The sequence below is a fragment of the Pseudorca crassidens genome, chromosome X (genome assembly GCF_039906515.1).
Source record: "Pseudorca crassidens isolate mPseCra1 chromosome X, mPseCra1.hap1, whole genome shotgun sequence".
NCBI lineage: Eukaryota > Metazoa > Chordata > Mammalia > Artiodactyla > Delphinidae > Pseudorca > Pseudorca crassidens.
The window spans coordinates 90,023,304-90,046,609 of record NC_090317.1 but is presented as its reverse complement, the minus strand read 5'-3'; the positions used below and the strand labels follow the sequence as shown (position 1 = coordinate 90,046,609).

The 23,306-nt window shown below is 41.5% G+C and overlaps 1 protein-coding gene across 5 annotated transcripts in view; it reads left to right on the top strand.

Annotated features, from left to right (window-relative positions):
* Positions 1 to 19,536, top strand: part of CLCN5 (chloride voltage-gated channel 5) — a 159,568-nt gene extending 140,032 nt beyond the window's left edge. For all 5 annotated transcript variants that reach the window (XM_067724457.1, XM_067724459.1, XM_067724458.1 and 2 more), the window contains 8 exons: positions 1,416 to 1,538; positions 2,736 to 2,942; positions 5,779 to 5,859; positions 6,090 to 6,632; positions 8,981 to 9,167; positions 10,383 to 10,781; positions 11,227 to 11,443; positions 12,789 to 19,536. In XM_067724457.1, the coding sequence (XP_067580558.1) occupies positions 1,416 to 1,538; positions 2,736 to 2,942; positions 5,779 to 5,859; positions 6,090 to 6,632; positions 8,981 to 9,167; positions 10,383 to 10,781; positions 11,227 to 11,443; positions 12,789 to 12,879 (1,848 nt within the window). In that variant the 3' untranslated portion in view covers positions 12,880 to 19,536. The remainder of the gene's footprint in view (positions 1 to 1,415; positions 1,539 to 2,735; positions 2,943 to 5,778; positions 5,860 to 6,089; positions 6,633 to 8,980; positions 9,168 to 10,382; positions 10,782 to 11,226; positions 11,444 to 12,788) is intronic.
* The last annotated feature ends 3,770 nt before the right edge of the window (positions 19,537 to 23,306 follow it).

Genomic DNA, 23,306 nt, shown 5'->3' with positions numbered 1-23,306 from the left:
CAGTTTTAGCACATGTGTAGATTTGTGTAGCCACCACCACAATCAAGATGTAGAACTACTGTTCCATCACAACAAGGCTCCCCCATGCTACTCCTTGAGAGCTGTGTGCATGCGTTTAAGTGTTCCAACCATAACTTTCAAACTGGAGCCAGAGATTTGCACAAGTGACAACTTTCTCTGGCCCTCCTTTTAATGAATGAAATTCTTGCCCGGGGAAAGAGTCTTCTAGGTTTTAAGAAGAGTTCTCCTGCCAAGAACTTGACCTCCTGGTCTCTGCCTCTAGTCAGTTTCAGCTACTTCCTCTTTCCCTCCCTTTTCCTCTTTGTCTCCTACTTCTAGAGTATTCTTCCTCCCTAGCTACATTCTAAAGGCCAAGAGAGCAATTATTTGTTCCTCTGAGGGACTAAAATAATGGGAAACCTGTGTCAAAATTATAACTCAGAAAAAACCTGAGCATTTTGGTTCTCCTTGTCTAGGTCAATGAATTATTTTGATAGTGTTTTAGGTTTTAAAAAGTCGAAAGTCCCTTGAGTTTTGTGTTTCATGTAATTTGAGTGAGTTTCAACTTCAAATGTTTCTATGAGCAAGCATCATCTGGTAGTGTTCAAAATATCTTTTTTTGTAAGGCATAGCTATTTTGCGAGCCCTTTAATGTTGGTGGATGCTTGCTAGTGGTCAAAATTAGATTTCTGGCAGATTTCATTATAATAGGGGGATAGTCTCATAAGTATATTCTCTCCATTTTTAAAAATAGCTGTTGCTGTTTTATTCTTTGGGATATCTGGCATCTCACTGATTTTGTTTGATGGTCAGAGCCCAAAACTTTCTACTGCATTTTCTTGTTGCCAGTCAGCAACTACACCTTTGCTACGACAGTGGCAAAATTCTCTCAAAGATGTGCTGGTCTCTACAGAATGTCATTGCTTATTTTAAGAAAAATACCAAAGAATTTTAGATACTCTAACCTATGAGAATTTGACACCAAGGTAGGTAGTAGGCAAGGATGAATTTAATGGAACTCTGGAGCCAGTCTTCACTTCAAATGTGTAGTCAAGGTTCAGCCATTCCAGTAAAAGGGCTGTTAAGACTCTTAATGAAATTGACATAGTATCATATATATTTGACTACAAAATCTATCAAAGCACTCATATAGAAAGTGAATTTGCTTCTTCGTTCTTGTCCATCCTTAGAAGGCATTGTCAGTGTCCTCTGGGTGTAACAAAGCCTCTCATTTTCAGTAGCAAGTGGGCTGACAGTTGCTTTGCTGACAGTCTGGGAAGGAACATCTTGAGCAATTTAATGTTTTTTTTTTCTTTCTGACCTCCTCTCCTGAAAACCCATTCCTCAGAAGAGATGCATGCCTCACTGAGGCTGTCTGGGCTAAAACAAGCGTCTTTCTTTTTCCCCTGTTCCAGGGAGCCTTTGCTTACATAGTCAATTACTTCATGTATGTCCTCTGGGCTCTCCTATTTGCCTTCCTTGCCGTATCTCTTGTCAAGGTGTTCGCACCGTACGCCTGTGGCTCCGGAATCCCTGAGGTGAGTCTCTAAAATGGTTTATAAATGGTAACAATAATGAATCCTTTTTAGTTAAAACGATTTAATATGTATTCCAGCATATACCACAGTTGAATATCAAGCAGGATCAGATCACGAGGCAATCTAGGGCCTCTCTAGATCTTCCCTTCAGTCTCCTCCCAGGCTGGGCTACCTGGACATTAAAGGGAGTTGAGGGACTTCCTGGTGGGGCAGTGGTTAAAAATCCGCCTGCCAATGCAGGGGACACGGGTTTGATCCCTGGTCCGGGAAGATCCCACATGCCACGGAGTAACTAAGCCCGTGTGCCACAACTACTGAGCCTGCACTCTAGAGCCGGAGAGCCACAACTACTGAAGCCTGCGCGCCTAGAGCCCGTGCTCCGCAGCAAGAGAAGCCACTACAATGCGAAGCCTGTGCACCGCAACAAAGAGTAGCCCCTGCTCGCTGCAACTAGAGAAAGCCTGAGCACAGCAACAAAGACCCTACACAGCCATAAATAAATAAATATTTTAAAAATAAATAAAGGAGTTGATTCCTAGCCTCCTCCGGGTTCCTGGTGAACCAGGCCCCTGAAGACCTCCCCGACTCCCTAACCAAGAAGCTCCTAGGGTAGATCCCAGGCTTCTGGTCTGAAAAAATAGTGGTATTGTTAACTTTGTTAGAGCAGAAGAAATAAAACTGTTTTGCTACATTTCCTGCAATATGATTTGGGCTAGAAGGAGGGTGACTAAAACCCTATTTCTAAGTACTTTTGGTTTAGATTGCTTGACAGTGACTGAAACCACAGAGATTTTAGGTTACCTGGATGACCTTGCCCCCTCTGTTTCCTGACCAAGTCATAGTTACAGATTCCTTGGTAGAGAATCAGGGCTATACTAGCCTGTAAGGATTAAGTAAGGGAAACACCCTCCCTCTCTGCCGCCCCTTCTCCATACAATGCACTCTCATACTTACAATACTACCTTGCCCAGCTATCACATGGCCAAAAAGAAAAAAAGGAACATGAAAGTTTAAAGAACATTTCTCACTTTCTTGGGCTGCTGGGCTCCCTCCCAAACTGGGATCACTGTGGGTCAAGCATTTATATATCAGTTGTTTTCAAAAGGTGCAGTTTCTATAACGAGGACCAGATTTATAGCTTCTTAGCCTTGTTTCCTTACTTAGTCTGTATTCAATCTCTCTGTGTTTGACCTGCAGATAAAAACTATCTTGAGTGGTTTCATTATTAGGGGCTATCTGGGTAAGTGGACCCTGATTATCAAAACCATAACACTGGTGCTGGCAGTGTCATCTGGCCTGAGCTTGGGCAAAGAGGGCCCCCTAGTGCACGTGGCTTGCTGCTGTGGGAACATCCTGTGCCACTGCTTCAACAAATACAGGAAGAATGAAGCCAAACGCAGAGAGGTAATAACAAACGGCCTTAATAGTCTCTTTTTTGGTGAGAGCATAAATGGTACAACCTTAGGGATGAGAGTTGGGAGATTCTACCAGTGTTAATGCAAATGCCCTTTGACCCAGAAGTTCCACTTCTAGAAATGTATCCTACAGACATCCTACCATGTGTGCACAAAGATGTATAGGGATGGACAGTGAAGCATCTGTCAACATCGTGAAAAACTGAAGCAATCAAAATGTCCATCAATGGGGGACTGATTAAACAATATTCTGTCCATACTCTAGAATACTGTGCAACTGTTAAAAAGAATGAGATAATGCTATGTATACTCACATGGAATGATGGCTATAAAATACCATTAAACTTTTAGAAGCCAATCTCAGAATAATGTGTATAGTAAAAATCAGTTAATGTTTTTGAAAAGTATGTATATATGCACCTAGAAAGAAAATGACTGGAAAGTGGTTTCACCCCAAACTGTTAAAAAATGTCTACCTCTGGTGAGGGGGAAAGTGAGGGAGAAGTAAGGACGTCAACTTTTTATTATGAATAATTCTATACAAGCATGTGCTATTTCTATTACAAAATAAGTACAAAACTAATGGAAGATTATTTTAAAAGAAAGTTGTTTATCCCTGTGAAAGAATATAAAATTCAGCATGTGTTTAAGATGCCAGCTTTTCCATCTTTTATTTCTACCTAACAGGACGCTGCATTGGTTTCTCTCTGTATTGGATCTCTCTCTCCCTTGTCTTCTGGCTCAACCCCGCTAAATTAACCCCGCTGCAGCATCTCTATAGTTGTTCTCGTGTTTATACAGTTGTTAATGTATGTCATTTTGAGGAGGAAGAACATTTTTTTAAAAGTTCCAAGTCATTGGTTACTTTTGTCCTGCTATAATTAAGGATTTAAGAAAATGGTTCTTGCTCTATTTTCCTTGAATTACAAAGAAATCACATATGGAATGGGTCAAGACCAAGGTCATTTCATTGGAAAGGATTTTTCACAAAATTGGAACCTAATGATTTGTTCTGAAAACAAAACAAAACAAAACAAAACAAAATTCACCATAACACTCGGAAGGAAACTCAAACATGTTGAAATTTCAAATATGGAATACATTTTGATAGTTCAAGGGGGAAAGTTCCTGGCAGGAGAGGTAGGCTAGCAGGAGAGAGAGGGGGAAATCTGAGTAGGTTGTTTAGCTATCTGTCAAATGTAGAGGGACATAAAGGCAGTATTAAATTAGTGAGGTTGTTAGACAGGAATAATGTATAACAGAAGCTAAAGACATGAAAAAAAAACATTTTAACTGTCAAGAGTAAAGTGTTGATTGTTGCTGGTTTTGCATAGGTAGAGGTAACTTTGAAACTGTAGATTGCTAGTTACTTTCATTCCATAAAAATTGGCATTTTTGTTCAAATAGTTCTTTATAAAATAAGAGAGGAGTTTCATTTGGCTGGTTCTCTGTACAGATGTCATATATATTTCTAACTAAACTCATGAATATTTGAATGTCATTCACTTCCTGTTGCTTATTCAGACTTTGCAGTTATTTTTTCCTGTTGTTCTCACCATCAGCAGTAACCCTTTTATGTCCCAGGGCCTTGTCAAAGTGGCCAGATGGTTGAGAGTAAAATAGAGATTTGAGAAGGTAGGGTGTAGATAGACCCTACTCTACAACATAATATTAAGGCAAATAGGCCACTTCGATTCTTTCTTCTCCCTCATAATTCAACCTAAACAAAGTCACTGAAATCCCCTTTCTCAAGTTCCATGTTAAATGTCCTCATCCTTCTCAGATGAAAGTCATTCTAGCCTTGAATTTCAAAGTCCTCCCCAGCTAGCACCAGAGATCACTCTTCCCCCCCACCCCCTTCATTTTCTTTGGCCATCCTGCACTCGCAGAGAAACCTGCCTATTTATTTTTGCCAAGAACCATTTTTTCTTCAAAAACTCTTAATTTTATTCAACTTCCTTTTAAAAATAGTTCCTCACTACCACAAATTATATACCACCCCACAGCAACCAGAATCCAATGAAAGGACTTTATCCTTCTATTAATTCTGGTGTGTTTGTCATGCACCTTTTACATACACACGCCAATGCCTATGACATACAAAGATGGTGCTCTCGAAATATCACTTGCTCTCTTTCCCCATCTCCTTGTCCCTTTTAATTTCTCTCTCACAGCTTCTTCCTCTTCCCCTCCCTCCTCACCCTTTTCCTTGCCACACCTAAACACATTTAGGTCTTCTCTTCCTTTCAAAATCTATCCCCAATTTTGCCTCTAGTCGCCCCCCTACTTCTGTTTCCATAGGTCACTAGGCATGGAGTAGGGCACATAGTACAGGAAACTCTAAATACTTATTGTCTGAATATTTTCAACTTCTGACTAGCTGTGAGCCAATCATTACTTCAGTTTTGTATCATTAGAACCTTTAAAATCTCATTTTAAAAGCTTTCCTTTATAAAGAAAGTGCTATGTAAATACATCACTGGAAGTATCTCATTTAGGTGATAAATAGGTCTGCAGACTCAAAATCAGTTACGGAATTGGGAGTGTTGGGGATGGGGGCATAATTTGGGATCAAGTACATGCCTAAATTAATTACGAAGGAAGGCCCTCTACATGTACCAGCATGTGAACCATGTGTTCAAAATTCAGCATACAGTGTTTGCTCTCAAAGTAAATATACATTGAACTTCATTTTTGATAAACTGGATATGGAGCATATAAAATTGTTTTTTTATTTAGTAACCACTAACATTCCTTTTTAAAATGTGATTGAAGGTAGGAAAGTGGCCTTGATCTATTCACTAATTTTGGGTTTTACATCATAGGTCTTGTCAGCTGCAGCTGCAGCCGGTGTATCTGTAGCCTTTGGGGCACCTATTGGCGGAGTATTATTCAGCCTAGAAGAGGTAATACTTTTATCTGTCTGTAGAGCCACGCACATGATTTTGTGCCAGGAATTCTGGCCATTGTCTGTGTACATTGCAGTCCCAAAGTGCTCTGCCCACCTCCAGTGCTTTGCCACGGAGCCAGAGATCTCCAGGCCATTTTCATCCTCAACTCTAATTCCTGCAGCACCAGTTTTCACCCCAGTTTATGCACGTTGACTGAGCTTACTTTCTCATTTTCTCTCTTATAGGTCAGCTACTACTTTCCCCTCAAAACACTGTGGCGTTCGTTTTTTGCTGCTTTAGTGGCAGCATTCACTCTACGCTCCATCAATCCGTTTGGGAACAGCCGCCTGGTTCTATTTTATGTGGAGTTTCACACCCCATGGCATCTCTTTGAGCTCGTGCCCTTCATTCTGTTGGGCATATTTGGTGGTCTGTGGGGAGCTTTGTTTATCCGCACCAATATTGCCTGGTGTCGGAAGCGTAAGACCACCCAGTTGGGCAAGTATCCTGTCATAGAGGTACTCGTCATGACGGCCATCACTGCCATCCTGGCTTTCCCCAATGAGTACACCCGTATGAGCACAAGTGAGCTCATTTCTGAGCTGTTCAATGACTGTGGCCTTCTGGACTCCTCTAAGCTCTGTGATTATGAGAACCGTTTCAACACAAGCAAGGCGGGTGAGCTGCCCGACAGACCAGCTGGTGTGGGAGTCTACAGCGCAATGTGGCAGCTGGCCTTGACACTCATACTGAAAATTGTCATCACTATATTCACTTTTGGCATGAAGGTGAGGAGATTCTTTTGGTCCTTGGTGGATATTTGTGTGGCTGTAAGTTTGGAGGGCAAAGCCAAGATATTGTACGATTCTCATAGTTCGTGTGGCGCATCCAACTTCAAAGACCCAAATCCCTTTTTACCCCCACGTGTTCTCATAACTTCTTAGATGATTGTACCTCTATCTAAAACTGTGCAAGCCCAGTTTTAGGCCAAATGCAAACCTCAGTGATGAGATTTCAAGTAGAAAGATTTTCTCCTTTTCTGTGGAAAACATATTTTGCCTCTCAAAAAGGATGCTGAGGTATTTATTCCAGTGCATTTTATATCAAAACAATATCTGACCAACACATTTTTGGTCCTTATAAAGTGGCTTTAGAGTTACGAATAAAGCAAGATAGTAGGTTGAACCAAAAGAAGTTGCCGACCATTTTGACCACTAAAATAGCAATTTCATATGGCTCAACCCAATAGGTAGCTAAATGTATTTTTTACAGTTATCAGTGTCCAATTAGCAAGAACTTCACAGGTGATCCTAAATTAGTATTTAGATTATCAACAGCTGGTATTAGGCCAGCATCTTTTATTTTCAGTACCCATTATCATTTCCGTGTGTCAGAAGAAACCAGGAAGGAAAATTTGTAAAGTATTTTCCTTCTCTTCCTTGGTTTTCATTTGTTTGTTTCTTTTTTTAGCACTCAGCTACCAAGGTATTTCCTCTTCTCTAGGGAAATGGAGATTCAAACCAGAAAATAAGAGCCAGCAAGTCGGTTTAGGCAGTACTGTAATCTCTGAATTGATATGCATCCTCCTCAACACCCTGGACAGATTTTCAGTGCTTCTTGAGTTACTTTTTACCTCGTGGCTTCATTCTTTCATCTAAAGTGAATTTGCAGACCATCAGACCCACCCTGATTCAAATATATTCCAGAATTGAATACAAGCTATTTTAAAATAATCTGCTGTTTGGATTATCTCTGTCATCATTTTCCCTCTCTTAGCACAGAAAATTGAGAATGCACTATTGTATCCTAGGAGTCAAAAAAAGAGTGGGGACAGCTTACCCTTCCCCCTCCCCATATCCTCAAGTCCATTCTCTAGTAGGTCTGTGTCTTTATTCCCATCTTACCCCTAGGTTCTTCATGACCTTTTTTTTTTTTCTTAGATTCCATATATATGTGTTAGCATATGGTATTTGTTTTTCTCTTTCTGACTTACTTCACTCTGTATGACAGACTCTAGGTCCATCCACCTCACTACAAATAACTCAATTTCATTTCTTTTTATGGCTGAGTAATATTCCATTGTATATATGTGCCACATCTTCTTTATCCATTCATCCGATGATGGACACTTAGGTTGCTTCCAGTGGCATGGACATATATACACTACCAAACGTAAAATAGATAGCTAGTGGGAAGCAGCCGCATAGCACTGAGAGATCAGCTCAGTGCTTTGTGACCACCTAGAGGGGTGGGATAGGGAGGGTGGGAGGGAGGGAGACGCAAGAGGGAAGAGATATGGGAACATATGTATATGTATAACTGATTCACTTTGTTATCAAGCAGAAACTAACACACCATTGTAAAGCAATTATACTCCAATAAAGGTGTTAAAAAAAAAAGAATGGGGAGACAGATGGGGGTTCCTTTTTGGGACAGTCATGCAACCATAGTCACTATCTCATTAAGAAAACTTAATCATTTATTCTTTCTTTATACTGTTAAACTGAAACCTCATGTGCCATCCTTTTTGTGTGAGTAATGGGTCAAGATTCAATACATGAGAGTGGTTACAAGCATTGCATTTAAACCGCAGTACCAGCGTTTACTAAATCTTGGCCTTGGGTGAGTTCCTTAACCTCTCTGCACCTTAGGTCCTTTGCGAGTTGGGAATTATAACACCTGCCTCCTGGGGTGGTTGTAAAGAACCCATGAAATCTGGTCCATAGAGCATCCAGCATTGAACATTGTAGATAGTCAATAAAGGGTAATTGTTGTTGATTAGAATTCAAAATTGGGGAAAATGTCTGCATATATGAGAAACTCCATCTATTTTCCTTTTTCTTTGGGAAAGGCTTAATTTCTGCCTCCAGTTCTGTGTTGGTCTGGAGAGTTCAGGCTCTTGCCTGATGGACCCCGAATCAGGGTAAGCGTCTTTGCAGTCGTCCTTGCCTGCACGTTCCAGAGAACCTCTAGTCCCTGTAGTGTTACACAAATCTTTGCGGCCACTTGCTAGCGTAGTGCATAGTTAAATTGTCATTGGCCTGTTCGCTTCGCAGAGGGTCAGTCCTCTAGCCCTTACCATGTGCCGGACGATCACATCACTTCTCACTGACCATCTTTTGCTTTCTCTTTGCAGATCCCTTCTGGCCTCTTTATCCCTAGCATGGCTGTTGGTGCTATAGCGGGTCGGCTTTTGGGAGTAGGGATGGAACAGCTGGCTTATTACCACCATGACTGGGCCATCTTCAATAGCTGGTGCAGTCAAGGAGCGGATTGTATCACCCCTGGCCTTTATGCGATGGTTGGGGCTGCAGCCTGCTTGGGTGAGTACTGTTTGCATTGATTCCAAAGAGATTGCTACCCAGGTGGCATTATAAAGACGAGTGATATTAAACACAATTGACTGTAGATTTTTCTTTTTTTTTGCGGTACGTGGGCCTCTCACTGTTGTGGCCTCTCCCGTTGCGGAGCACAGGCTCCGGACGTGCAGGCTCAGCGGCCATGGCTCACGGGTACTAGCCGCTCCACGGCACGTGGGATCTTCCCGGACCGGGGCACGAACCCGTGTCCCCTGCATCGGCAGGCGGACTCTCAACCACTGTGCCACCAGGGAAGCCCGACTGTAGATTTTTTTAAAGATGACTCTCCATTTCTTGTTGGGCTTGCCATTTTCAAGTGCTTTAAGAAAGCATTCTTTACCATATATCTCCATTCCTCCCCTTTGAGAGTAATTCTTCTCTCAAATTCCGTCATATTGAGGAAATAATCAGAAATTTGGGCAAAGATGATCTGCACAAGAATGTGCATCATGGTATTATGTGTAATAGCAAATAACTGGAATCAACCTAAAAGCACAATAAGGGACTGGTTAAATAAATTATGGTATAGTACATCCATATAATGCCATACCATACAGCCACTGAATGTGATGCTAATAGGTTTAATATCTTTAAATACAATGTTAAATACATTTGTACTAATATACAAAGTATTCCTAATATAAAGTTAGGAGAAAAAGCATGGTGGGGAATTTAAACGTATAATATGAGTTCATCTGTATAAAAACATACGTTTTTGAAAAAAGTCATTTGAAATTTTTACTCAGCATATTTCTAGACAGTGAGCTTATGGATAATGGCTTTCTTTTATATACTTTAAAAATATATGTATTTTCTTATCTTTCCACCGTGGGCCTGCACATCCCAGAGAACCTCTCGTATCTGTAGTGTTACACAAATCATAGAGATCTTATGCAATTACTTATATAATTGGGGGGTGGGGAGCAACAGACAAATGAAAAAAAGACGAAGAATGAAGGAGGTATCTTGTACTTTTGTAGAGATTATTTTTAGAAGTCTGACTCATGTTCACTGTAAACTTGCTTGAATGCAGTTGCAGGGGTCTATAGGTGAGGCCTCCTTTTAGTGATGTTTCTGGTAAGTAGCTTTTTCTGGATGGGGCCTGTGACAGGCCCATAACTGTAATGAATCCTATACTTTTGCTCCCTTCAGTAAGTAGCCTGTGTCTGTTTTTTGCAGGCGGGGTGACTCGGATGACTGTTTCTCTTGTTGTCATAATGTTTGAACTAACTGGTGGCTTGGAATACATTGTGCCTCTGATGGCCGCAGCCATGACAAGCAAGTGGGTGGCAGATGCTCTTGGGCGGGAGGGCATCTATGATGCCCACATCCGTCTCAATGGATACCCCTTTCTTGAAGCCAAAGAAGAGTTTGCTCACAAGACCCTGGCAATGGATGTGATGAAACCCCGGAGAAATGATCCTTTGTTGACTGTCCTTACTCAGGACAGTATGACTGTGGAAGACGTAGAGACCATAATCAGTGAAACCACTTACAGTGGCTTCCCAGTTGTGGTGTCCCGGGAGTCCCAAAGACTTGTGGGTTTTGTCCTCCGAAGAGACCTCATTATTTCAATTGGTAAGGATTTCAGAAATGGGATAAGGGAATCCACTATGGAAATAAATAAATATGCATGAGGGGAAGGGAGGGATAAATTAGGAGTTTGGGGTTAACAGGTACACACTACTATATATAAAATAGATAAGCAACAAGGCTACTGTATGGCACAGGGAAGTATATTCAGTATCTTGTAATAACCTGTAATGGGAAAGAATCTGAAAAAGAATGTTTATATATATCAATATATATATAATTATATGTATATATACATATATAAAACTGAATCACTTTGCTGTATACCTGAAACTAACACAACATTGTAAATCAACTATACAATCAATCACTAAGCATGCATGCATGCGTGAAAAGGGGAAGGACAGAGTGGAGAGGGGACTGGTTAGGGGCCAGAAGTTTAGAAGTAGTCATTCCTTTTTCAACCTTTTGTTTTCTACTTTTCAAATAGAAAATGCTCGAAAAAAACAGGATGGAGTTGTGAGCACTTCTGTCATTTATTTCACCGAGCATTCTCCTCCAGTGCCACCATACACCCCACCTACCCTCAAGCTTCGGAACATCCTGGATCTCAGCCCCTTCACTGTGACTGACCTTACACCCATGGAGATCGTGGTAGATATCTTCCGCAAGCTGGGACTGCGGCAGTGCCTGGTTACACACAATGGGTGAGAGCTCTTTGGTGAAGGCAAATTGGATTTGGGAGGAAAAGAGAATGTAGAGAGATAAAGAAAGAAGAACCCAACTCACATGAATACTTGTAGCATTTATAGACCTTTTTGAAGCTCTGAGATGAAGATGAATGTGTTTCTTTTTTTGTCATAATTAATAGAAAAGGAGTTTGGGGAAGATAGTGGGTTTGAGAGATGCGAACTGCTGGTTGTACATTATAAATAACTCAGTTCCTCCCCCACAAAGGAAACAACTATGTTCTCATGAACAGGCAGCACTGAAATTATAATGGTATTAGGTAGTATATGTATAGTATTTGGTGCTTACGATACCTTTGTTGTTATTATTTGAGGGTGAGAAAACCAAGTTCCAGTGAGGTTTAAAGATTTGCACAAGGACCCTCAGTTACTGTCTAGTAGTGGTAGCCTTTATTTATTTATTTATTTTGGTCTCGCCACACAGTTTGCGGGATCTCAGTTCCCAGACCAGGGATTGAACCCAGGACATGCAATGGAAGCCCGGAATCCTAACCATTAGGCCACCAGGGAACTCCCTAAACACAAGTCTTCTGACTTCCAAGGCTAAGGCTCTTTCTTTCTGGGATATTTCTTATCCAGTAAAGGAAGCCATGCTATTTTTATTGGAAAAGAAAGGAGGTTGAGGAGAAGGGTGCGTGTTTTTGTTTTTGTTGTTGTTGTTTTTGACCCTGGTATGTTAATCTAATGATTATATAAGAATTTCGCCCTCTACAGTTTCTGAATAGCGTAGCAGATGTCTTGCAGGATTGAGATCAGTTAGGGGACTTTTCCTAACTGATCCATTCAACCTTTACTGAATCTGTACTTCATGTAAGAAGGCATTCCACTAGATTCTGGGGAGAGGCAAAAAGCAATGAGACCCTTCTCTGCCCTCAAGGAGCATACAGTGTTTATAGGGAAGCTGAGAACACAGCAAATTGGACAAATGCTACGGAAGAGGTGTGCACAGAACATGCTGTTCCCAGGAGGAGGGCACAGTTATTACTGGCTCGTAGGATCAGGGAAGGTGTTCTGGAAGAGGGACATTTGAACTGGGTTGCAAAAGGTAAGATTTGTATATAGAGAGAAGAATATTTAAACCACAGGAAATAGCAGGATTTAAGACCTAGAGGAAGAAGTGCTTAGAGCATGCTTCGGGACCCATGCATTGTCCCATTTACCTGGTACATGTAATCTAGTCCTGTCATCGTTCTGTAAGTACAGATAGTATTCAAAGACAAAGATGAAAAGGACCACAAAAAGTGTCACCTTTGAGAATGTTATTTTAACTACAGATTAATTTTTGTCTTGTTTTATCTTTTAGGCGATTGCTTGGAATCATTACCAAAAAGGATGTGCTAAAGCATATAGCACAGATGGCGAACCAAGATCCTGATTCCATTCTCTTCAACTAGAATCACAGGGTTGTACTGGATATAAAACAGGAAGGACATTGCAGACCATGGATATATTTTATTAACTGGGTACCCAAAAAACATTTCCCACATTTGGATGGTGAAGTTATATTTGTGTGTTGTCTCTTTCCTACAAGTTAACCAGTTGCACTACATAATCTCTGGAAATTAATCTTCTCTTTAGGAGAAAATTCAGTTAGGCTTCTGTGATATTGCATTAGGAAGATTTCATGAAAGAGTAAACAAGATTGCTATGGTTTAATTCTTTTTCTAAAGATTTTTTTAATTTAAAACATAAGTATTAGCCAATATGCAATCACTGAAAACTATGCAAGAAAAATTCCAACCGTCCTGACCTATAGCCTGCAGGAAGCTCATGAAAAAGTCACTTTTTTGGACTCTGTCATTGGTGGAAGATGAAGTGTAAACCAGGGACTTTGCTTTTCCAACCACAGAAAGGAAAACCAGAAGGAAAATAGGAATGGTATTTTCCAGACTGTGAATTCAGTTCAAATGTTATCTTGTTCTTGTTACAATATTTAGCATTATTAGTTTATGTGTGTGTATGTGTATGTTAATTTTAATACCTGATTATAAGACAATGCTGCTTTGGTTAATCTCCTCTAAATGAATGTAGAGAGGTTGACTTTTATAGCTTGCTTGTTCCTGGTACTCTTTTGAAGTGCACAAAAGATAAGTTATAGAATTTTCTCCTTGTCTGCAAAAAGGGTAATTTTCCAGATGGCCTTTGTTAGCTAGTAGACAAGGACTTTGCCACGAATTTGTTAGTAGCAAGGAATGATTTCTCCATCTTCCTTGAAACGAATGATTAGTAAAGTTCTAAGCAAAGTCAATGACCAGGACTTTCACATTTTTGTGAGGTCCCAACTCTTACCCAGATGCCACCTCCATGAGTGATGGTGCTTTTAGCTTCTGGAATATGTAAGAATAGTAAAGGGAACCAAGTCTAGACTGCATACTGGTAAACCAGGGAAGATCCCGAACTGTATCTGCGTTCTCATGCATTCCTTCATAACAACCACCAGTACTAAAATGACTGGGCACTCATGCCTCCTCCCAGTGTTAAGTACATATATATAACAGGCCAGTGTTGTCCCCGTGATCGTGAATTTAGACTTGGGGTACTTTCAGGTATATTCAAGGCATTGGAACAGGATAGGCAGCTGTGACTCTCTTGAGGCTCCTTAGAATTCTAAATAAAATGCAGAACCTTCCTGAGACCCAGGGGTGTGGACAAGGCCTGGTGACACCAAAGGTGCTTGTATACAATTGAAAAGGTGCCTGTCTCAATTTCCTACCACCTTTACTGCAGTAGAAAATATCACACTCTAGGGACACCTGGTGGAGTTACAGAGCCACCATCATCATTCCGACTACTGTTTCGTTTTCTACAGTTTTACCCACGTGCTGTTGTTCCCCCTCCATTCTCCCTTTCCCACGCCTCAGTCCTGAGTCCTGTCTTTGGGATTGAGTAGTGTGCCCGGTTAATCATTCCTGTTACAAAAAAGTAACTCCCAGGGCTAGTTAAATTGTAAACCCAGCCTCTACAATCTTACAGCCCATGGATGAGAGGTGACGCACAACCATTTGCTTTGCTTTATAGCCCAGTAGCTCCATTTCCATGCTGACGCCCACAGCAGTGAGACTCAAATGCTAGGGGTGGGAGTTGAGCCTTTCCCATTTTACAAGTCTGTTCCCAGCGCTTCCCACCATGCTTCTAGCCTAGAATCAGCAGTCACTCGGCACAGCCTCTCCTCCCACTCCAAGCACCTCAGCGTACCTCATTTTAAAAGTTGTCTATCTCTGATTCTAGGATTTTTTACCCCTAGTTTCTTATCTTTCCAAAATCTGAAATTCTTTTATTGCCTAGAACTGGGGAGCCAAGGCTTATTTTGATTTTTATCTTTAAAATATCAAGGCAGTCACCAGAGTTTCTCCTCTTAAGTATATCACTCTAGCATTTTAATGAAAAAGACAAAAACCTCCCTAGGTTATATTATATTATAGTCATGACTCAGTAACTTCACGTCTTTTGTCCCTTCTGTACCACTGATTCCCTCACACGAGATGAGGCTATTTGCCTGACCACCGCGTCTGTTGTGCGCAAATCAAAGTTCTTATGTGTGTACTTCTGGTTCACTACCTGTCTTTTCTTATCAGCCGTCCAACTAAAGTTTGCAAAACAGGAAATGTTAGTATCTCTGGTATTTGGTGATGGTGAAAGGTTTGGTCGCATTTCATAGTACAGCAGTGATATGGAGAGTGTCTAAGTTTGCCTTTGTGTTTCTTCTAGGCTCTGTTTTTGATTTGAGACAGATGAGCCAGTGTTCAGGTGCTACTTCAGAGAATAAATTCAAGAAATCAGATAACACTGTGCCAAGGTATACTTTCTAGATACTAAGCACCGATTGGCCCTCCAGAGAATAATATCCCTTTGATACCTCACTCCTGATAAATCTCATTCATTAACCTCAGCTTCTCAGGAATCCTTGTAACTCATATGCTAGAAGTAGCTGTAGTGTATGGTATCCATTATATGTCCAGTCCGATGGTTTGGCTCCAAGTTTGGCTAATTGTGGTAGAGCTCTCTGCTAGACTGCTAGCTCAGCACCTTAACACTCAGAGTTTCTTGTCTTGAGGCAAAGGAAAATGTTCTTTCTGCCATTGCCAATTCAGCAGTTGGACATACTTAAACCAACAAAGCTGATATAGGGGGGTCTGTCAGTAGTCTCAAATGGCCACATACCTCAATGGCAAAAGACTGGATAATCTGTGATTTAAAAATTAGTATGAGCCGAGACCAGTCGATTCTGGTAATAAGAAAGAAGGTTTCCCGACACACGGAAAGGATTTACAAAAGAATGCCAATAAGTGCTTCGAGAGAGTTAGGGCTTTCCAAGCCAAAATATCTGGTAGGCATCCAGGCCACGAAAGGAATGAGAGTCTATGGATTTGTAAAAGTCTAACTGCTATATTTTGTATCTTCAGATCTGTGATGTAAAGAATTAAAGAAGCCGAAATAGTTAAGGCATGATTAGTCACGCCACTGCCAGAAGCAGGGGACTGAACAAGCAAAATAATGGCCACTTTTAAGATCACTTCTATTTGGATGTACGTTCAGACACTCCCCCTCTTTTCTGGCTCTGGTGTCCTTCAGGCTCAGCCCAGCTGTGGAGTAGAGGTGGTATAATCCACAGAGCAGATATCCTCTGGTGGATAATCTGACATTGATGGTACTTTGGATTTGCCAGCTGGCAGAGCAGTCGATTAATTTGCTGATGGAACTGCAAAGCAGTTCCGTTGTTTTGGCACCAGAGGCTGAATCTGAACCCTTTACAGGAAGAGCAGAGAAGAAGCATAAATGTCTCTAGCAAGTCTTCAGTTGTGCTTGAACACAAGAATGATAAAGTAATGGGGACTTTGTATGGTCTAAGGCTGTGAAGTAATTCTTAACTATGAATTTATGAACCCATTCAGGTGTCGGGGGAGCAAATGTGTTTTTTAAAACAGCGTGCAAGAGAGTCGATCAGGGAATGTAATCACTGCTGTATGTTTTAAGTATTTGGATCACCTGTCCCGGTTGGATCCTGACCTTGATTTGTTTAGTTAGGTGATGAGTAGGAAGGTGTACTTGTTACCCCACAGTATCTTTTGGTTTTATTTTTTAATAAATCACAAGGAGTGCAGTTTTTGAAGTTGAGTTTTTAATAAATGATAGTGAAGACAGTTGAAAATTTGACATGACCAGTGTGTTTTATATTGCCAGAGTACTTACTGATGACTGACCACATTGTATTGTGAGGAATCGGTTTACTTTCACTGGATCAGAGCCAAACGCAGGCCACTCATCTGTTCAGAGAAAGCAGGAGAGCATCTTTCATGGTGGTGCATAGAGTATTGAGCTCTTAAAAACTCTGAGAAAAAATGAGGAGTTCAGAAAGTAAAGGGGAGGTGAAATATTGAGTCCTTAAAAAAAAGGTGTCTAAATATGTGGTCTGAACTTCAGTGTCCGACGACCTTGATTTTTTTTTTTAACCACCTCTGGGATAACCTGGATTCCCTTTGGAGAGAGAATGGAAAGTTATGGCAGTGGAAAAAGCCTAGTAAGCAAGTATACGAGTTCTTGTAAGATGGTGGGAGGAAGGCCATTCCATGCCCCAAGCCAAACACCCCCACATTTATAAACTGCTTGATCATGTGCCTCAAGGAGAGAAAAAATTAGTAGTCTACCAAAGACCAGGCTTTCCAAGCAACCAAGAGGCTCAAAGCAGCATTTGGTGGAGGCAGTCTACTTTTGTGGAGAGGGCTGACCCAAGACCAGACCCTCTTGCGGAGGAGGGCAGCGTCTACTGCCATTGCCTAAGTGATAAGCTTTAGGTAGCTTATCTTGAATTTTGATAGCAAAATATTTTAAAAATCTATATTGTTAGCCTCCCTGGTATGTACTTATTGTAGATTAAAAAGAAAAAGGTGAGGCTTTCTCAGAGCTCAGGGAGCTGTGTAAATTTGACCTGTGGTAACCACTGAGCTGTGCTCAGCCTCAATTTTGGTTGCTTGCCCCAAGGGGAAGAGTTCCTGGACTAGTAGGTGTTAGCAACTTCAAGTTACTCCCTAAATGTTTGCTGGTCACAGTCTCATTTCTAAACATCTGCATCTCGGCAAAGTTTTGAAGTGACGTAGGGAGCAAAATCGGTTTTTCCACCTTGTAGTCTGATTTTGCCAAATCACCCAAGAAAGAAAGAAGGTCTATGATGTGCGGAGTTTGCGTTTCTTGGATGGGACCTATCAGGTCATCCAGCCCAATCCCGCAGTCTTAAATTCCTACCTCTAAGTTCCTGCCAAAGGGTCTTCAGCCTCTGGGTGCACACTCGTTGAATGAATGCCTTGCTTAAAGTTTGGCCTTTTAAGGGGAAGAAAGTGTGTGATGGTATAAAAATATGAGGGTTTAAATAAATGATCTCTGCCTCTCCTCCTCTTTCCTCCCCACCCCTGTCTCTCTGTCTCTCCTCACCCCAATACCCTGAATTCAAAAAATTTTCTCAGTTACTCTAAGTGTATTATTTTGAATGTGGACCTTGGGGAGGGAGAGGATCATTCTGAGAGTAGAGAATGGAAGATACTTCTGAGTTGATGGAACCAGTGGGGCTTTGCTCCACTGTAGGGGCTAAAGCCAATGGTATCTGTTGGCAGTGTCCAGGGCTTTAGCATCTTAATGCAGACATGTGAAGTACTCATTGCTAAACCTTGTTATCATCTACTAGTCCAAATCTGTTGAAAGTCAGAGGCGGTCTAGGGTTTGATGAGTGAAATGCCACCTGGCAGAATGGAGATAAGGGAATGGCCCGAGATGGTTTTGTCAGGGTAGGAATGTTTAGCCTCATTATCTTATTGAGTGTACCTCAAATATATGGTCCTTCAAGAGTGTTCCTTTTCCCTCCTCCATTTCACTTTATTCCTTCTCTCTCTTTCCCATTGTCCCGCCTTTTTAGCACTCAGATTTTAATAAATATTTACTTTTTATTATATATTTGGTCCCTTGGGACTATATAATGATTAAGAATTAATTTCATTCTAGGTAAAAAAAAATGATGTGTTTAATATTTTGTTCTTTTAAACTGTCTTTTGAAGCTATGCTGCTAACCAGGTACAGGCCAGAAAGGAGTTGGGCTTGACGGACAGCACCCTGGTCATGTCACCTAAGGATGCCATTGATGTAATGATGGTGACTCTTCTTCATTTGACCAAGGCCAGCCTCCTGCTCTTACCTCTGTCCATTCATTTCTGGCTGTGGGAAAAATACCACCTGTCAGGTGAGCCAGTGAGGCCAGGAGGATCAGAGGGGCCGCCGGTTCCAGCCCATGGACCACTATATGAATGTCTCTGTAATAAGCTCATTTGTAGGGCCGGCTCCAACTGCAGTAGCCAAAGAAAACCTGTCTGACTCAACATTTTAGTTCCTGAGAGTTGGTAAAAGTTCAACCGAAGCTAAGGTATAGACATTAGCAGTAGCTAGGCGTCCAGAAACTAGAGTCAACTAAAGCTAATAGAGTTTCCACAGGAAACTTGGTGCTGAGCTGTTCAGAGCAATTATTTATCTGAGTGTTGCCAACCCTTTAGTCACGCTTTCTTAGCTTTATTCTAACTTTTAGAGACATTGGTCCCTGTTCATAGGCACAGCCTGTACCAAAGCTGTGGCTCACTGCACAGTTCATTCTGCTCCCTGGTCAAGCATAGGAACATAGTCCAAAAAGGAAGATGTGGGCTGGGGAGTTAGGAGACCTGGTTTCTATTCCCTATGCTTCTACTAACTAGCCTCGAGATCTTAACCGCTCTGTGCCTCAGTGTTCCCATCTGCAAAATGGGGATAGTGTTAATTGCCCTACCTACCTCACAGGGTTGTTGTGAGGATAAACTGAGACAATGAAAGGAAAGTACTTTGACAAGTAAGTGCTATGCAAATTGTAAGAAAAGGAAACAATCACGTTAAAGGCAATGGAATGGACTTTGGCAGAAAGGTTAATGGGATTGTCCAGCCCTTTCTCTGTGTGGCTTAAACCCAGGTCGCCATTGCTTTATACATTTTTCACTTAGCACAGATTTGTAATTATGCATGTAATAAAGCACAGCCTTATCCAACTTGGTGTCTGGTGTGTTTCTGAAGACTCTCAATTTTGTAGCTATTGATTTCTGATCATAAAAGCTTGGTGTGGAGATTGGGGGAGGGTAGTGTAAAAGGTACCTGCAAATTCCTGCTAGTAGGCTCACTTCTTAAAATGATTTATTAAAGACTTAATTAGTTTTACAGATCGAGTAATACCTTTTACCATAAGGAGACAAATGAGGAGCACCTTGTATTTTCTGAGAGATTCCAGATACCTCATTCATTATGGCTACTTAAATGTTCCTGTCTCATACATTGGTGATCCTTTCCTGATGAAATGAGGATTAGCTGGAGCTGTGTTTTTTCCCTCTCTTTTTAAGCTTTTGATGATGTAAGATTATGGGCTTTGACAGGCCTCTTGCCTATAGTCAGTTCTTACAAGGAGTAGGATAGGTGATGGAAATGTTCCTCCAATGAATAGTAGGGCTAGTAGTATCCTCGCTATGGTGGGTTGGGATTAAAATGTTTTCTGTGGGAAACCCTTTGAAGTAACTGAGGAGTGGGGCTTTTCGGGGAAGTGGTTGAATATGCAAACATTTCCATTTCACACCTCTCTGGAAACCAGAAAACAAAGGAAAGCTATACTATGAAGTATGGTTTTCCTACTTTCTCACTCTATTTTTCCTGTATCTGATTCCTCCTCCCCTCTCCCTCCCTCTCTCTGTTAGCCAGACCACCAGGAAGGCAGTTTACTGTGTGTCCAAGTTTTCATTTAAGAGTTTCTCCCGTTGACATTTGATTACATCTGCACTGGTGTTGACTTGATACCTTGTTGCTACCAAGAACTTTAATGACTTTGGCCTACTTGGTATCATTTCAGGAAGGACACCTCTAAGTATAAATAACTCCCTCATAAGCCTGAAATTCCACAAGGAAACTTCAGTTTTTGATGTTATTTATCATTTTACTGGACCCCTTCCACACTTATCATCATCCCTGCCTCTAATCTAAATACCTTCAAAGAAAAAAAACACTGCATCTAGCTGTTACCAGCTCTCAACAACTTGCGAAGAATTAGAGTATCATGTCTAGTTGCTGTAGGGCTCAGATAAAAATGGCTTTGATGGAGTACGAGGTACAGATTAATCCATCATCTAGTACAGGAGCTGCCCAGAGAAGAACCTGGAAATGACCACCAGATGTCAGTGCAATCATTAAAATACTGGTATAGCTCTGGTTTGGTCAGAAAAAAACTGTGTCTGAGGGTAGTAGGCAGGGCAAAAAGCGTTAATTCATACATACAGCTAGATGCTGGGAATACAAAATTCAATCACAAGGTATCCCTTATTTGATCAGATATTCTCTTTTTAACGTATATAATAAACTGTGTTTTTCTTATTGTTAAAACAAGTCAATCACATGGCAGTCCCTGCCTTTAAGGAGCCTATCGTCCTGGTGTCTGAAAGTTGTAGTTTCTTTTTAGAAGCAGTGCCTCAGATAAAAACAATGAGGAAAGGACTCCAGTTCTTCCTTCATTAGGATCGCCATATAATTTATTGTGTGACTAAGACACTTCTGACAGTGGGATGGTGGTGTTAATAATTACCCAGGGACAACAGGCACAAACTGGGACTATCCCAGGTGTGTTAGTCAGCTCAGGCTGCTATAACAAATGACCATAGACAGAGTGGCTTATAAACAAAAGAAATTGATTTCTCACAGTTCTGGAGGCTGCAAGTCTGAGATCAGGGTGCCAGCATGGTGGGGTTCTGGTGAGAGCCCCTCTCCCAGGTTGCAGACTACAGAATTGTTGTATCCTCACATGGCAGAAAGAGAGCTAGAGCGCTCTCTGGGGTCCTTTTTATCAGGGCACTAATCCTGTTCATGTTCAGGCTCCACCTTCCTGGCTTCATCACCTCCCAAAGGCCCTACCTCCAAATACATTGAGAGTTAGGATTTCAATGTATGAATTTGGGAGTGACACAAACATCCAGTCGATAACACTGGCAAACCAAGAAGTGTGGTCAACCGCTCTTCCTGAGGGATCTCCAGCTCCTGTCCTTTGGACTCTAGCTCCAGGGCTCCTAAGTTCCTTCCCTAGGATCAAAGGTTCTGCCCTTCCCTTGAGCTCCCAAAGCCCCTCTCCTGGCCTCTCTTCCCTCCTTCATAATAAGCAATCTCATCTTAACTGCTACTGGGACATGGGGTAGAGAGGTGTTCAGACAACCACAAAAAAATTTTATTCTCAAAAATAATAGGACTCTGAGCAGAGAGCAACATTCAGGGTAAGAGAAAGACACTTATGGCTTTTGGGTTCCCTTAGGCCTCCTCAAGCTGTTGGGTTGAGGAAGTTCTGTGTCTATACATTGCCCACTGCTAGTGTCTCTAAGTAGACATTTTAGGATCTTGATTCAGGAGGCTGCAGATAGAATAGAAGACGGAGAGAATGGAAAAAGCATAGAATTTGGAGCCAGGGGACCTGGACTTGAGGCTTCCTATAAAGGAATTGCTACCTTTCTCCATCAAACAAAACTCAGGATCTCTGAGATTGGCCTTGGAGGAAGAGTCTTCTCTTGAAAAGGGGCTCCTGGACCACACAGTGCAGCTGTGTGTTCCATAAGATTCTCCTTCCTGTTGAGACAATCTTTCTGGTTACCTCACTGGCCTTGGGGTGTAGTGGAGATCACTCCTTTTTAATATTCTAGTCTGAAAGTGCCTCTATAGCACAGCTGAGATGGAGGTAGAACTTTTAATTTAAAAGTTTGGGGAAAATGAAGCCATCGTGATGTGCAATGAGCTCATCGGGCTGACCCTGACTGTGCAGCAAAATCATCTGAAATGGGTATTAAAATATAGATTCTTGGTGGTTTGGTGCCAGGTCTTGGACTAGTATTTGAAAAACCATATGGGGGATATTACAGGCTTCACCCTGCCCTGAAGCTTTATCAGACTTCTACGTGGTGGGCATCAACTTAGTACCACCTGGGAGAATTCATTGTCCCTCCTCTTGTTCACTCTTGTATCCCAAGTGCCAGATAGAGCGCCCAGCACAGAGCAAGACCTCTGAAAATGCAGTACTGGTAGAATAGCAGCCTGTGTAAAACTTGCCTTCTTAGTTCCTGTTGCCTGCCTGAAGATGTGTCTCTTCCCTAGATGTATACCACCTTCCAGGGACACCAGGCTTACCCACCCCCAAGCAATTCTTATAATTTATACTACAAGTCACAACCTGATAAGCACCATCTCATACAACCTTTGTAAGTGAGGAAGAGCATGTTTATTTCAGGCTCTGCTACTTATTCACCATGTGATTCAACCTCTGTGACCTCAGTAACCTCATCTGTAAAGTAGTAATGATGATAAAACCTGCTAATTGGACTGTTGAAATGAATGAAACTAGGTAAGAAAACAGGGTTTTACAAGTTGGCTATGCAAACATCATTGTTATTCATTTGGTCCTGAGGGCTAAAGGAGGTAATGTATGAGAATAGTCAGTTCGCTCAACCAGTATTTATTGAGCACCACTAGGCAATGGAGATTCAATGAAAGGAAAAAATAGACCCATTCCCGAGATGACAATCCAAAACACAGTCAATTAAGAGTGGCATCAACCAGCAGTCTGTTCTAATGACAAAGAGATTTTTTTCCAAGTCCAATATCTGTGGGCTTAGCAGCCTCTGCTGAGTATTAGCAGAATCTTGGCACCTCCTCTCCCACCAAAATGTTTTCCAATTATTTCTGCCTCTGAGACTCTGGAATCAGGGCATCCCAGCTACACTCAAACCAATCTGTCAGCTATGGTTGT